This window comes from Gossypium hirsutum, chromosome D12, assembly GCF_007990345.1.
Source record: "Gossypium hirsutum isolate 1008001.06 chromosome D12, Gossypium_hirsutum_v2.1, whole genome shotgun sequence".
Classification (NCBI taxonomy): domain Eukaryota; kingdom Viridiplantae; phylum Streptophyta; class Magnoliopsida; order Malvales; family Malvaceae; genus Gossypium; species Gossypium hirsutum.
Genome location: NC_053448.1, coordinates 52964362 through 52981680, shown reverse-complemented (window position 1 = coordinate 52981680; position 17319 = coordinate 52964362). Strand labels below are relative to the sequence as shown.

General features: G+C 30.7%; 1 protein-coding gene across 1 annotated transcript; it reads left to right on the top strand.

The window, feature by feature from the left end:
- The first annotated feature begins 10317 nt into the window (after positions 1–10317).
- LOC107946528 (thioredoxin-like 1-2, chloroplastic) lies at positions 10318–11843 on the top strand. The gene is made up of 4 exons (XM_016880909.2): positions 10318–10714; positions 10834–11013; positions 11110–11274; positions 11343–11843. Exons 1-4 carry the CDS (start codon positions 10469–10471, stop codon positions 11583–11585), a joined length of 834 nt encoding a protein of 277 aa, XP_016736398.1. The 5' UTR covers positions 10318–10468; the 3' UTR covers positions 11586–11843.
- The last annotated feature ends 5476 nt before the right edge of the window (positions 11844–17319 follow it).

Genomic DNA, 17319 nt, shown 5'->3' with positions numbered 1-17319 from the left:
TAGGGACTTAAATGAAAACTTTTAAATAGTTCAGTGACCATTTTGTAACTTTTAAAAGTTGAGTAATAAAAACATAAAATTACTAATAGCTTAGTGACTTTAGGCATAGTTTACCCTTTTTATTAAGATGATAAATTAAATAAATTAATATAATATAATTTTTTAAAATGTTCAGGTTTCATGATTGCCCCTCCTAACAATGTTGTTTTTAAGATTTAAACATTGTTCTCCCTTTGAAAACATAATATATCTTACTATTGTAGTCAATACTTGTTGGTGAATATAATTTTAAAATTATAATATATCATAAAGTTATGTATCTTTTTATTAAAATAATATAAAACTAAAATAAACTAATATAATTTTAAAACTATAAAACAAACACATATTGCAAAAACTGGTTTAAAAATTCAAAGTCAATGCTAGCCTTGGTTTTAGCAAAACTAGGGTTCCAAAACAATGGGTATAATATGTATGTGAAGAAAATCCCAAAATCCGTGGGCAATACTTTAAAAGCTACCCCACATTTATTTATCCAAAATCCTAAAATAAATATCCATATGCAGTCCCTTGGTGGTCAAGGCATGGGTTTCAACCTCAATATCTTTTTATCCAATGTGGATAAAAGGATTGCTTTTTTCTGCTTTCAGAAACAAAAGCTGAACTACAATCCTCTTTCTATTGTTCTTCAACTGTTTCAATCTAGTCCCATGTGAAGATATGGCAGCAGCATCCCCATCCTAATCTCAATTGCTTCTATCCATTGCGAATTCTGAAATTATAAAAGGAGATATTTTTAATTAAAATTTTATTAATTTCACTTGTAAAATCAAATACCATTGATTATCGAATTTATATTTTTATCAAGTCATCATTGTTAATTTAATAATGTATGATGGCAGTGAATGAAGTTTTAGGATTGTTGAATAATTATTATGTGTTTATTATGTATAAATGCGTAATTATTATGTGTGAATTTTTTTAATTATATTATGATTTTTTATTTTTTTTATACTTTACATTAATTTTATTTTACTTTATAATTATTCAGGCATGTATTTATAATTATATTATATTGTATTTGTATTTATAAACTCTCTCCAAAAATTAATGTATAATGTTAGCATCATCTACGTAGATATACTACTAAAATGACATGAAAATAAATATAATGAAATCTAAATTGAAAGATCAAAATGAAGTTAATTATCGAGTATATATCAATTTTTTTTAAAAAAAGTATATAAATACCAAAATGTGCGAAATTATTAAATTAATGGACCAAAATAAATAAAAATCTTTAAAAAATAAGCTAAACTTATAAAACAATCTTACATTACTAAAGGTATAATCAAATCTCACATTGTTTCGAAAAATGTAACTTTTATTTAACCAAACACATTCCAAAATTTTTTAGAATAAAAAATTATATATATTTTTTAAATTTTATTATAAGTTCTGATTATATCTATTTTTTTGATACAAAATCTAGAACTACTCATAGTCCCTCTTCAACTCATAAATAGGAGGATAATACACTTCAACACACTCGAAATCACATCATTTTGCATTGATAACGATACCTATGCAAATCGAATTAAGACTCAATCGATTTAAAATTAATTTTGATTGTAACTAAAATTCAACAAATTTAATTGGTTGCGTATTTAATAAAGACGGTTTCACAAGTACAATATATTTTCTATTTAAATTTTTAGATTCCATCCGCATTATTTTTTTTGTTAAAAGTGATATTTTTAGTAAATTTAATTATGATGTAAAATATTTTACTTCTTTTTCAAACAATAAAAATTAACTTTTTTTTTTAAATCAATCCTAGTCACGAACAACTATGATACACACAATCAGACTTTCTGAACATTAATATTTTTGTTCTTCCAATGCTAATTACAATCATGTGGCTGTGAGATGCTATGAGTGGTTAAAGTTCTGTGATAAACGAAGATGAGATAAAGAAATAGAAATTTTATTAAAATACTAATAAACCTGACATTATCTTCATCTTTGGCAAAAGAGAGTGTTTCTTTTTTCACAGAGAATACCATATAGTTTCCTCTGTCTCATCGAATGTGGCTGATTTGGAACTTTTAGTTCCCAATCAAGATTTTATTTTTTTATATATAATATTTGGCCTATCTTATAATATGACACCAAAAGAAAATTAAAAATTAATCAAAACACATTAATATATAAAATATTTTACTATTTATATAATATGAATTATTAATATATATATAATTCTATAAACGTAAAACCTTTTTAAAATTTATCACTAGCTAGCCTAGACAAGAAAATAATTTTCTTATTAAAAAATGCTCAATTTGAGGGTTTGTTTTTCTTTCTTTCCTTCCATAATTTGTCCCTTGAATTGTCTCCATTCAGATCCCCACGAAAATATTTTTTTTAGGTTGTAAGTTTTTTTTTTCTTTAAGAATATTTTAACATTTGCTATATGTGCCAATGATGCTTTGGGAGTCCCGCTATGTGTATTTTCCTAATCCAAAATTGGATTAGTGTACCCTAGGCAAATTACATATAAAAGTTCATTTTTTAAAAAATTTATCAAAATGGGCCCGATAAATAATTATTTACCGGAATAGTCCTATTTTCGCGAAAGCGAGTCCACTTCAGCGCGATGTCAGGGGACGTGGCAGAAAAATGCGTCCCTAAGGAAACGTATTGCCTACGTAGACAGAATTCGCTCCCTTAAGGGCACGCTTTATGTCCAAGTAGGCAAAACGCTTCCTCAAGGACGCGTTTTGCCCGTGTCTCCTACAGTGGGTTTTGGGTTATTGGTTTAGGGTTAGAGTTAGGGTTTTGGTGTTTTTAAGTTTAGGGTTTAAGAGAAAAAAATTAAATAAATAAGGGATTAGGATTTAGGGTTTGTCAATTAAATGAATTATAAATTTTTTAAAATTGGATTAGTTTTCGTGTTTATTATTTTTTAAGAAAAAATCAATTAAATTAAGGTTTAGGGTTACTTGAGTAATTTAATTAAAAAATTTTAAACATCATATGAGGGTTTAGAGTTAAGGGGTTTTAAGGAAAAATCAAATAAATTAGGGTTTAGAGTTACTTGAGTAAATTAATTATAAATTTTTAATAAATTAGTTAAGGGTTTTGTGTTTAGGGTTTTTAAGTAAAAACTCAAATAAATTAGTGTTTGGGGTTTAGGGTTACTTAATTTAATATATTTATTAATTTAGAGAAGCTCTCACGTGGTCGCGCTTTTGCTACAGTAGGTCCTAAAAAAATAATTTTGAGTAGACGCTTCTAAGCAAACAGTGTAAAAAACGCTTTAAGAATGATGCTTTGTCAGCAGAAGTACTAAAAGAAGCTCCCACGTGGACGTGCTTTTGCTACAGTATCCCCTGAAAAATAATTTCGAGTAGACGTTTCTGAGCAAACAGTGTCAAAAACACTTTAAGCAGGATGCTTTGTCAGCAGAAGTATTGAAAGAAGCTCCCACATGGACGTGCTTTTGCTACAGTAGCCTCTGAAAAAGGCTCCCACATGGATACGCTTTTGCTACAGTAGCGCATGGCCTGAGGCTATAAATAAGGAAAATTTTCCCTTAAATTGCATAAGTTACAGAAAAAAAAATTAGAGAGGCTAAGAATGATAGAAATTGAAGATAAGTGAACGCATTAGTGTTGTTATTTACGACCGAGACAACTTATGGTTTCGCGTGACAGAGTTTGACAGACCGCACCAAGGTGTTATTGGCGGGCAATATCGGGTACACTTGTGAAATAAGACTTGTGACTGTGGGATGTGTGACGCACTTCGTTATCCATACGCTCATGTAATTGCAGCTTGTCAGAATCTCCGTCTGGATCCGATGAGCTATGTCGACGAAGTGTACAAATTAGAAAACATGTACAACGTCTGGAGACATGTATTCCCACCGGTCCCAGATGAACGTAAGTGGCTGTCTGTATATCGCTTGCTCCCTTTAAGCTGTTACCGGATAGAGAATTGCGTCGCAAACCAAAGGGTCGACCTTGCTCGACTAGAATACGTAACAATATGGATATCCGAGAAACAGCCAGTCAACATAAGTTGTGCGAATGGTGTAGGAACCCAGGTCATACAAGCCTATCATGCCCAATCGCAATAGTTGAACTTTATTGTAAAAAAGTTTGTATTATTTATATTTTTTAAAATAAAAAATTGGTACAAATATTCAAAATATTGAGTTATATAAAAGAAAATCTATTTTATTAAAAATATTAAAGTAAATTGTAATTACTTTATTCAAAACAACGTTTTATTTTATTAAATGAAATAGTATAGAAATATTCAACATAAGACAAAATTTAAAAGAATTTCTATTATATTAAAAATTTAAAAGTAAATTTCTATTTTAGTACATGAAATAATATATAAGAATTTCTATTTTATTACATCAAATAATATCAAATTATTCAAAATGTTTGTACAAATATATTCATATAAAAATCAATCTCCGTGCCCGCCGGATTCAGTGCCATATGGCGACCATCGACTGTTACGAGGTGGATTCCTCTTTTGTCCAGCTTCCGGCGGGGTTGTGGTTGCTTCGGTGGGGATTCTGGTTCCTCCGATAGGGGATCTGGTTATCGGTGTTGGGACGATGAGCCACCTTGATAGAATAGTGACTGTGGAGGTGTTTGCATCACCCACGGTGAAGCTTTTTGAAACACATACGGTGATGGAGATTGGTAAAAAGAAGAGCTCCCTGACGGCCCCTCGTGCGATCCCTCGTGCGGCACTGGCATATACATCGTCGGTCCACTCGGCGTAATGGAAAATAGAGATGAACTGAGCCATGGATTCCAACCTGCCATAGGACTCGGAAAAGGAAACATATAAGGGTTAGGATACATAAAAGAGTTAGGATACGCACCTGGCATCATCTAAAAAGGCTATGCTGTGGGCATCGTCGGTTGAACTGTTGGGCCGGGTAAATGTGTCAGTGCTCTTGCTGGGCCTGGTGATTGAATGGCCGCTGATGATGGGTCGAGTGAATGTCTAGGCCTCGTTGATGGGCCTGCGTCGTCGTCCATTCGTATTGGATTTAAAGGGCCACGTTGTTTTTTTTGGACACGTAATTGTCGCTGCCTCTCCTCTATCGACAGTAAATACGACTTGCCATGGATCTTAAATCATGGCATGTATTCCGGCACGCACGCTAACTCCGGAACGATGATCGGTTCCCGATTAGGTATATAATCATACTGATCTTCCCACGTTTGGATGTAGTATTACCAGAATCTCGGTCAATCCATATGCAATTGTCGTAGGTCGATTTTGTGATGATCATCAAACACCTCAGGTGCCACGAGAATCGGTTGTTGGAATCCAAATTGTCGTAATACTCTGTTTGATTGGTGCATCTTCACGGTCGCATAGTTGACCAATGCAACTTTCGCGTGCCAAGCGTTTGGATTTTGGAGGTACTCATCCGGAATTACTGCCCGAATTGCCAGATCCTCGTATGGTGTCCATTAAAACTATGTGAACATGATGAAAATATTAGTTATATACATAATACATAATACATAATACTAAATACCAATCGACTAGCTCATGATGGAAATATCAATTTTATTTAATACTTACTTATGCTTCCGACTGTTGGTCTAATAGAAGCCGTATATCTTCAAGAAAGCTAGGTAATCTAGCATAACTTGCTAGATGATTCCACCTAATTAAATAAATTTTTAGCATACTATTATATTTTAAATCTACGTAATAATTGTAAAGTCTAATATAAAATTTACCTCGTTATGAGTGGGAATGTATATGGGTGGTCCACTCGAGGACGTAAAAATAGAAAGCGAAACCGTGCCCATGATTGCAGTAGTGATAGGCAACATCCGATTTTCGCTTTACTTGGTCGCGTCACCCGACACATCTCTCGGTACAATATGGCCAAAACGGCAGACCCCCAACTCAATTCACCAGCTACTCTAAAATCAACGAGTTTCAGCAGTCATCTTAGATGTACGAGGTTTCGTGACAAGTCCGGCATCAGAGAGCCTCCAATTATCTGAAGAATGTATGCCCGAGCATATCAGATTCTTTCTAATTCGGTTGGATCATCATCCGGATTCAGGAATGTGTCTCGTAACCAGCCCATCTCGATCCGGCCTCCGTTAATATTCTCTGGAATAGCGTCCAAAAGCTTGTAGCATACCGCTCCCCAATCGCCAGATTGAACAGACCCAGTGACTAGGTACCCGTCCACCGGCAATCCTAATTGCAGATTGACATCTTCCAAAGTGATAGTGCACTCTCCATATGGAAGATGGAATGTGTGCGTCTCAGGTCTCCACCTCTCAATCAACACACTGATAAGTTTCGGGTCCAACTTGCATCCCCGGCCTACAGTCGTCACGTGCCAAAAACTTGTTTCCCACAGGTAATTCTCTACCAACGGTGATGGAGGGTCTTGCATATTACGGATATAGCATTGCAATATCCGATTTACAGACTTTTATAACAAATAATAAATTAATAATTATTTAAAATTGCATAAATAAAAAAATCTTAAATAATATTTAAAAATTAAATTTAACACTTACCATTTTGATTTGTTCGACGGATATCTGCTTGTCATCAAGACGAATCAATTCTCCGGCCATTGCTAAATTCGTACAAATTTTTACAGTTTAAAAAAATTCAACAAAATAAAATTTAAAACTTTTTTAAAAATAATTAAAAGATTAAAGCTCTTGTAAATAAGAATTTGAGAGAAATTTGAGAGTAAATTGAGGGGAATTTTAGAGGAATTTGAGAGAATATTAGAGAAAGGATTTAGTTGTGAAAAAAAATGAAATGGGGGTTTTATAGTTTTTTTTACCGTTGGGGGGTCACCAACGGTCAAAAAATTAGTTGTTGGTATTGTTCACGCGCGGGCAAAACGCGTCCCCAGGGGAGCACTTACTTGGCAGGAAAACGCGTCCTTGAGGGCGTGCTTTTGGTCCACGTAGGCAAAGCGCTTCCTTGAGGAAGCGTTTTCCTGCCACGTACCCTGACATCGCGCTGACGTGTATGCGCTTTCGGAGAATTGGGTCATTCCGGTAATTAATTTATTACAGGGCTCATTCCGGTAATTTTTTTAAAAAATGGGCTTTTTTTAGTGCCATACATTATTTTAGGTTAAAATATCTCTAAACTTTTATTTTCTTTAGTTAAGCTAAGTTAGAAATATATATATATGTTTTTTTTTAAATTCGTTTTTTATATATTTTTTAAATTAAAGAAATATATCATTTTAGGAGAGTGTGTGTGAAAACGCGTCCAGCTCCAACGATCATTTCCCCAATGACTTTTTGAACGTTGGCAACGATAAAATTTTTAAGGGCCAACAATAACTTTTTTTTCTATAAATATCAAACAATTTTTCATTCTTTTCAGTCAAATCCAACTCTCTCTATTCTCTCTAAACTCTCAACTCTCTCAATTTTCTCAAGTTTTGTTCTAAATTTTTCAATACGCTTGTTTTAAAAATATTATAGTTTTATTTAATTATTTCGTATATTATTTGTTTCGATTAAATTTTCACAAATGGCACTGATAGCCAATCTTATGATGACACATGACATCCTCTCAATATACCACGTGACGGACAATAATATGTTTAGATTCATTTTTTATATGAAAAATATATTCCTTTTATTAATTTATATATTTTTAAAATTGTAACATTTTTAACTCATGTCTATCACATGACACATTGAGAGGCTATCACGTATCACTATCTGATTGGCTATTAGTGTCAAGTCAGTGAGGAGACACCCACTTGGGTGACTAAATACAAATTCAGTTACCAACTAGGTTAAAAAAAATTAGGTACCAGTTAGGAACTTTTGGACAAGTTCAAGGGAGCAAGCTACATATAACCCCTATAAAATATAGTTGTTTGGCTGCAATTATAAATTAATAGCTATATTTAAAGGTTTAATCCACAAATTGGTACCTAAATTATACTATTTTTTCTCATCTTAGTACCTAACCCTTTTTTTCGGTCATAAAGGATGCCTAAACTACTTTTTTTTCCCGTCCATTGGTCCAATAGTTTGTCAAACCGACAAATCTATTTTAAAGGGGCCACAAATTAGTACCTAAATTATATCTTTCTTTCCAAGTTGATACCTAAACTATTTTTTAATCACAAGTGGTACCTAAAATATTCTTTTGTTACCCATTTTACACCAAAATATTTTTAAAATTACCAAATTCTTTTGGTACCCATTGTAGAAAAAAAATCCAACCAATAATAAATGACCACGTAATATAAACTTAAAAAATATTTTTAAAATTTATTTTATTTTCCTTTTACATTAGTTCTCTTCTTTCCTTTCTTATTCCTTTATAATGTCTAGCAATACCAGCATTGCTCGAAATTTTCCCTCCTGAGGTCTAGACGCTGGCAATTAATTTCGTTTTCAACTTCACTGCCTATTTGCTTAACTTGACGGGGTTGAAAAAATTATTTCACCGATCAAAACTAGTGTTTTCAAAACTGGATCGACTAGACCAAGAGCCAGTTAAGGTATTGGTTTAGAGATAAGGGTTGAACTCAATTGACCCACAAATCGATACAAACTAATTGAAGAAAGCTATAAAAACCATTTGAATTGAGTTTATCTTCTTCTTTTTTTTTTAATTTTTATTTTATAAATTTTTAATAATTTATATGATCAAACCGAGAATTGGCGGTCTAACTGGTTCAACCATCATTTTGGTTTTACAGGAAGAAAAAAAAGAAAAAAATATATAAAAAATAATGTTTTTTGTCATTTTTCTATCACATGTCAATTTTTAATTGGTTTTTTTTAAATAGACTTAACGATTTAACTAATTATTGAACTAACAAAGGTACCACCTTGGGACAAAAAATTTAGATACTTTGAATGAAAAAAAAAGTTTAGGTACGGGAATGATAAAAATGCATAGTTTAAATACTAATTTGTGGGTTAAGTTTTCTTTTTTAAATAGACTTTCAAGTTTAACTAACGAAGATACTAACTTGAGAAAAAATTAGTTTAAGTATCACTGAAGATAAAAAAAAAAGTGCCAAGTTAGAAAAATAAGGTAATTTAATTATGAATTAAGCTATATTTAGATAACTGCAAAAAATAAAAATAAAAATGGTTTGAAGTAACTGAGCTATGATTTTGTTTTTGGGATATAATCAAATGGTTAAACTATCATCTGAAAAATGGATAAGATTTACCGCTGATTTGTCTCATAACCTAACAAAAAATATTTTAATAATGGATAAAATGGGGTCAACTACACAAATAGTCGGTTAATTATAAAAAAAATTTATTTTAGGCACTCGAAATAAAAAATTTACAATTTAAGCACTCATGGTATATAGTTCGGTCTTTGGTCGCTCTCGGTAAAATCACAAATGACAAACTGATGTGGCAATTAAAAAAATCAGTATAGTAACAAATTTAGCCCTAACTTCTACATATTATATCAATTTAGTTATAAGTTTAAAAAATTAACTCTCAAAATTTATGAATAGTCTCAATTTGGTCATAATTCTAAAAAATTCAAAGAAATATATAATAATATGTAAATTTTTTTAAAAAAATATAATAATACAAAGTTATTTTGAGTGGGGGATTTTTATTTTATTTAATACTAATATAATTATTTTTATTTAATATTAATATAAAATTAAAATTTATTATTATATTTTTAAAAATATTTATGTATTTTTATATATTCCTTTAATTCTTTTAGAATTAAGATCACCATTTGTAAATTTTTTTTAAAAAATTTATAACTAAATTGATATAATATGTAAAAGTTAAGGGATAAATTTATTATTATACCAATTTTTTAACTCATATGTTCGTTTGTGATTTTAACGGAAGTGACCAAAATGACAGAACTATATAACGTGAGTGCTTAAACAACAAACCTATTTTGAGAGGTTAAAATGAAATTTTTTTTATTTATATTTGGATGGAATAAAAAGAAAAGGAGAGAAATAATGTTGAGAAATCAGAGCAGCTGCATTTAAAAGCAAAAAAAGAAGTGTTTAAAGTTTGGGAATTGTAGTGCAAATGGATAGTTATTTTTCCTTAAAGAGTTGGAGTATGTGATCCAAAATTTGATATTAAACATTAAAAAGAAGTAGTTCTGATTATCCTCAAAATATTTGGTTTATATATTTCTCAATCACTACAAAACAAATTGGATTATGATTTTCTTTTAAATGAAAAAGAAAAGGAAAACAAATTGGATAACCTTAAATCCAAATCATTTTGACCCCACTCCACTCACTTCCCGTTTTATATCCACACCAACACCCCCCGTCCTCCTTTTCAACCTTCTCTCTTTCTCTCTCTTCAACCATCCCAACTTTCAGAGGGGGAAAAAACAGAGCACATTATTTTGTTCAAAATCTTCACTTTTGGTTCATTTTGACAACTGCGTAATGGCTTCTTCTTCATTGAAGTGTGGTTCATATTTTTCTGGGTTCAATGAGACTATGTTTAGCTCCCATTCCAAGAAAGCTTCCTGGTTTTCGACATCATCCACTTCTTTAGATTCCAAGGCTTCTTCATCATCAAAAAAGTTTCCTGTTTTAACCTTTGATTTTTGGGGGAAACCACTTGTTGTCCCAGATCAGAATGGTTCAAGAAACTGCACCACCAAACCTGAAAACAAATTCTCGGTTCAAGTATGTCAACAAACCTTGCTTTACTTTTGGATTTCAAAGGTTTTTCTTTTCTGGGTTCATTTTATTTTAATAGGTTGGGCTGGAAGCTGATGTTTATAGCAATTGATTTTATTTCCCAGGCTGAAACAAACTGTGTGAGCCGATGTATTAGATGGTGGGAAAAAAATCTTAAACCCAACATGGTCAAGATCCACTCTGCTCAAGAACTTGTATGTTCCTTACAAAATGCTGGTGATCGATTGGTCATTATCGACTTCTATTCACCCGGTTGTGGTGGTTGCAAAGCCCTCCATCCTAAGGTATTTTTGTGTGTATTATTTTTAACAAAAAAAAAAGTCTTGGTTTATTTTCCGTGTGTGTAAGGTTTGTTGGTGGTTGGGTTATGTTTGTATCAGATCTGTCAACTGGCTGAACAGAATCCAAATGCGATTTTCCTTGAAGTTAACTATGAAGAACTGAAGAAGATGTGTCAATGTCTCAATATTCATGTCTTACCCTTCTTTAGGTTCTATAAAGGTGCTGAAGGGCGAGTCAGCAGCTTCAGCTGCACCAATGCTACGGTAAGCTTTTCGGTATAGCATTCTTTCATTTCGTATTAGTAAGTGTTTGACATATATTATGTTTGCAGATCAAGAAATTCAAAGCTGCATTGGCAAAGCACGGATCGGATGAATGCAGCCTTGGCCCTGCCAAAGGTTTGGATGAGTCTGAGGTGATGAAACTAGTATCAGCTGGTGAATTATCATTAAGTAGTTTACAATCACCTTCCTTGAACGATTCCATCTTCATGAGAACCATGGAACTGTCTGGTATATTGAGCAAAGCAGATAATAATCGGACAATGCTCCAAAAAGAGGGTGCTCTGCTATAGGTTTTGATATGAAACTAATCTAAGAGTTTTGTTATGGAAGTGGATAAAAATGGATCCACCCTCCAATTTTGATATTGGAAGATCTCAATTTCCCCATTTTTATACATCATTATCATTATTAGCTGGGTTATTCATAAGCAGGCTTCTGGGTGTTTTTTTTAATTGAATCCTGCAAATGCTACAATGATTGCTATTGATGTGTCCTGTATTTTTGTTTTCAATGTGTACATGATAATAAATTATATGTATTAAATGTAATCATATTGATTGAACGTGTTCGATAGTATAATCGGCGGTGGTTGAGGCCAACCAAGAGCATTATTGTGCTGTTCCTTCAAGAAAAGAAAATTAAACCATTTATTGGGTTCCATTGAGAGGCCACTTTGGAGACGATTTACTATTTTTACTGCAATTTTTTGGCTTATTTAAAACTAGGTAAGTGTAGAGGTAACAAATATGAGTATTTGAATTTATATTTCTACCTTGATTTTATTATGTTTTAAACCTTTGGGAGACTGATTTAACTGCTTCCAAAATTCAATTTCATTTTTTATAAATCTGAGTTTAATTGTAATTTTAAATTAAAAACTAAATTCGAAAGATACATTCAATAAATTTAAAATCAACCACCACAAATTTGTGAAGGAAGAAAACATTAATTTGGGATCTGTTTTTTGGTTCTTTTCTTTTTTCAAATCAGTACTTCAATTTTGTTTTTGTATTATTTTTAATCAATAATTTTTATAAAATTATTTTGATATACTCATATACAATTATTTTAATGAATTCATCAAGTTCAAAATACTTAATTTTACTTGAATTTAAACATAATTTAATTTTATAACACTTTAACATAATTAAATTTTCATTAATTTTAAGTAAGAATGAGAGGAAAATGCACCATAAATAAAACAAATATTTTTTAATAAGCACTAGTAGTCTTTGCATTGGGTGTACAGACTTCAAAATTAATATCTACATGCTTTTACCGTTGATGGCAAAAGCATTTTTCATTGATAAGTATTTGAATTGAGTCTGAAATTTTTGTAGATTTCTTAAAGTTGTAAGTGCACTTGAGCACGTAATATCTTTCATTATGAAGAATAAATTTTTATTTTTATTTATTAAACATTTTTTTAATTTTTTAAATAAAAAAATAAAAATAGATAAATTTCTCTTTAATAACAATAACAATAAATAACAACATAGATTTGCTTAATTGATTACCATAGCAGCTAAGGAACAAAAGAGGCAGGTCCCAGATGCCGTGGCAGTGAGTAGATGTAGTGGGATCCTAGTCTTTGTTTGAGCCCACTTGGTTTTCATGTGGCTGTGAATGTACATACCACAAATTTACACAAAACCAAAATCTTTTGTCTCACGTAAAGTTTCAACTGTTCTTTTAAGTACTTCAAACACCATAAATTTTTTTGTAATAGAAACTGAAATTTTACTTCAAATGTATCCAACCTTTTACGAGTGAATCCCCAAAAAATTATAATAAAATATTAAATATAACATTAAAAGAAAATACGATTTAATGTATCAAAATTGGTAATAAATATAACATACTTTAGGCTAAAAGGTAAAACCAAAAAAATCAATACATTAATAATAAGTGTCTTTTTAATGTTCCATTCACATCGGATGAAATCAAAATATTATTATGTTTTTACTTCTTCTCTTTTTATTCATTTGCTTTTGTTAAAATAAGCTCTTGGAACTCGTAAGAGTGTAGTTTATTTTACCCAAATATAGTGTTTTTTTAATATTATTTATGCAAATAACCAAAAGTTATTTATTAGAATATATTGTTTTAAGGTTATTTTGATATTTATGGGTATCAAATTTAAGGGGTTGTAAAATCATCATAGGGGTCTAGCACCATCAATGTGAAATATGGGTGTTATCGAATTTTGGTTGTCACCCCTTTCAAGGATAACAACAAAAACGAATTAGATGAAAATCATGTGAAATATACATAGTCACAAAGGATTTTAAAACTGGCTCTTTAATCACATGCAACAAGGAAATTATGTATGTTGAGACTAGTAATAAACTCAAGTGTGGCATGTCGAGAAAAAAAAAGTTTATCAATCTTGAATTTATATGTAATATGTGTAAGTACGCTAATTAGTGTTGTTGCTTGATGCTTAGGCAAGTGTCAAGCTATTGGTTGAATGGTAATATGATTATTTATAAGATGTATTGAATTGGTAAGTATTTAAGTGAAAATATGCTAGTGCTCATGAAAAAGTGGTAAGGTTTTAAATTATGAAATTTCTTATGAAATGACTTATCATGTGATCAATTTGAAAAATGTTTTGGTTAAATGCACTAACTTGTACCATAGTTGAATGATATGTTTATGACTTGTGTGTCATGCATATGGAATAAATGTGGAAAGTAAATAAATGCAAATGAAAATAAAGAAATCTGAAAAAGTTAAAGTTATATAAAATCCTACTATGCTTGGGATGATATGTATATGTGATACTGAGGATTTATTCACCTTGTGAATTGATGAATATAGCTTCATGAGTATTGTGGTATCAATATTGGGTTATTCTTGATACATATAGATTTCATATTTGAAATGAATTAATATGATTAAAGTTTATACGAGCTTACTAAGCATTCGTTGCTTACGTGGTTGTTTTCCTTTACTTTTTAGATTATCGGAAGCTCGATCGAGTTAGAATTTTGTCGGAGTTATATCACACTATCTATCGGTTCTATCGGTACTTTTAAATGTTTTGATTTGGTTCTAATGGCATGTATAGGTATTCTGGTTAATGTTGGCCTATATGAGTTTTGTTAATACTAGCCACTTATTTAGCTTGTGTTTTGGCACATATTAGTTTGGTGCATATTTGTCTTAAATGTTTGATGTGTGGTTTGGTTTATGATTGCATGATGAAAGGTAAAATGTTAGATAAAAGTGCATTTTTAAAGCTTGATTTTGACTTGTTTTTGGTGGCTAATTATGGTTTGTAGATATGTACAAAGTTGATTGTAGGTTGACACAAAATTGGGTGAGAAATATGGCTTGTAAAATAGTCTATTTTCGTCCACACGGGTAGAGACACGGGTGTCTGTCTCAATCGTGTGCCCCCTGTATCTTTTAATTTGCATAAGTCAGTATGCTTAAATTTTCCACACGGCCTGACCACATGAGCGTGTGACCCTTGCAGTGTTGAAAATATTAAATGTTTTTAAAAAATTTTCTGAGTTTATGATTTAGTCCCGATTTGTTTCTGATGCGTAATTTGAGCATTGAAGGCTCATATAAGGGACAATATGTATGCTTTTGATGAGTTCTTGACATGGATGATATATGATATGAAATGTTTATATTTTCTGTCTGTTTGATTTATAAATTTCGATAATGCTCCGTAACCCTATTCTGGCAACGAATTCGGATTAGGGGTGTTACATTGAAGTATATTATGATATATTAATTCAAGAAATGACTAAATCACAAAAGTAAGAAAAGTTTTGTGACTCAAGAGTAAATACTCAAAATTTCCTATTTTGTCACTTTATTTTCTTACTTTACTATATCAAGGATAATATATTACTTTCTTACTGTAATAAATTTTCAAGGTATTACATTGTGGGCACTCACTCTCCACCCAAATCTCCCTATATAAAGCTAATAAACACACTCAAATATGTGTATAATAAGCTCTCGCAAAAGGCACAAAGAAAGCCTTTCAAAATAGACAAAATAGTGCCTTCCAATATTAGCTCCAATCGACACCGCTCTGGAGGAACAAACTTTTTTCCAAATAAACTCCTACGTAATCTCACATTCAATATCTTTCCAAATAATCCTCCACAATCTAGATCTCTTTCCAAATAACCTCCTACAAAGTCTCATATTCAAGTCAAAGGATAATCAAAAAAAAAAAATCCTATAATTCAAGGACTCTCAAAACTACATAATTATGCTAGTTTCCTCCTATAAAAATTCCTAATTCGTTGCATAAAATTTGTGACAAAAATCACTCAATAAATATCTTACACATAAAAAATAAGTAACACTCAAAATATGAAAATTGGTTTAGGCCAGACGCAAACAACAAATAGAAAGTCTATTGCAACATACTTGCATATTAGAAGTATGACTAAAAATGTTCTAACAAAAACATATATTTTAATACATGATAATATAAAGGTTAAATTTTGCTATTAGTCCTTGTATTTTTCAAAAGTTGTGGATTTAGTCTTTGTACTTTAATTTGATCAAATTTAATTCATGTACTTTTCGAATTGGTTAAATTTAGTCCATGTACATTTCGAATTTTGAAATTTTAGTCCTAACTCAAACAATAGTAGTTAAATTTGTTTGGTTAAGTTCAAATACTAATCTTGTACAATGTGTCAAGTTGTGGACTTAGTCCATACTCTCCAATTATTGTTTGAGTTTTGAAATTTCAATCTTGACATAAATGACAATCATTAATTCATTAACTGGGATTGTAGTAAGTAATGTATAAAAATAACAAGCTGACGTGGTATTATATATATAATAATATGTTTATTGCATTAGATTTTGAAAATAAAAAAAAATTTAATAAATTTAACAATTATTGTTTAGTGAAGACTGAAGTTTTAAAATTCGAAAAGTGCATGCATTAAAATTTATAAAATTAACGTACATGATTAAATTCACGACTTTCATAAAGTACAAGGACTAATAATAAAGTTTAACCTAATATTTTGAATTTTACAAATGAGAAAAAAGAGATGTGTATTATATAATTTAAAAGTTTTTAAAAGATAATTTATATGAGATAAAATTGTAGTTGAAAACAGTGTGGGATCTGAATGGAAAATATGTAAGACCTAGCAAGCAATCAATATCCGGAAGGAGTCAAATAAGCGTGGAACTGACGTGGATTACTCGGTTTCCTAATCAAAGTTTGACCCCACTTGCCAATTTATCCATGCGTATGGGAATCGGCAACTTGACATTGCCTTTGCCCCCTTTCTTTTCTTTTTTGGATAATAATTATCTAATTGTATCATCAATAATGTCAGACTTTGTATTTTGGCACAATATATATTTTTTACTTTATAAGTAAATTTTAAATTTTGTCTTATGTTATTTATTTAATATTTTACTATATTTTTATATACCTTTTGTCAATCCTTAACTCTATTTTTAAAGTTTAAAAACTCCATCTCAATTCTCCAGATTGGATAAATTTTTCACCACTTTAGAATTTTGATTTACTATATTTGGATAGAGTAAGAAAATAATAGTAATTTGGTGGGAATGAGGTAAAAGATATCATATGTATTATCTAGGTCACCCACAATCGGGTCATTAATTCAATTGTTAAATTACGAAAATAGTCTTTCTTAATTAAACTAAGTTATAGTATTTGAGGTTACTTGTAACAACTTAATTTTCAGTGGTGTTAGAAACAGTGATTTAAGATCACTAAATCTGACCAATGAGTCTTAAAATTTAATAAACTAATAATTATGGGTCAATTGTCGATTTAGAAGAATTTTTGAATTAGTGGATTTTGTGACTTATTGAATTTTGTGATTTAAAAAAGAATTTAATAGGTAAATTGGGTCTAAAATGAGGTATCGAGACCTCGAGTTCATAAACCAAGCCATAAATATTTTTATAAATATTTATGGAGTGTCATTGAGTTAGTATAAAAGTTTCGTTAGAAAATTTTAACGTTTGGATAGTCAATTAATTAAAAAGGAC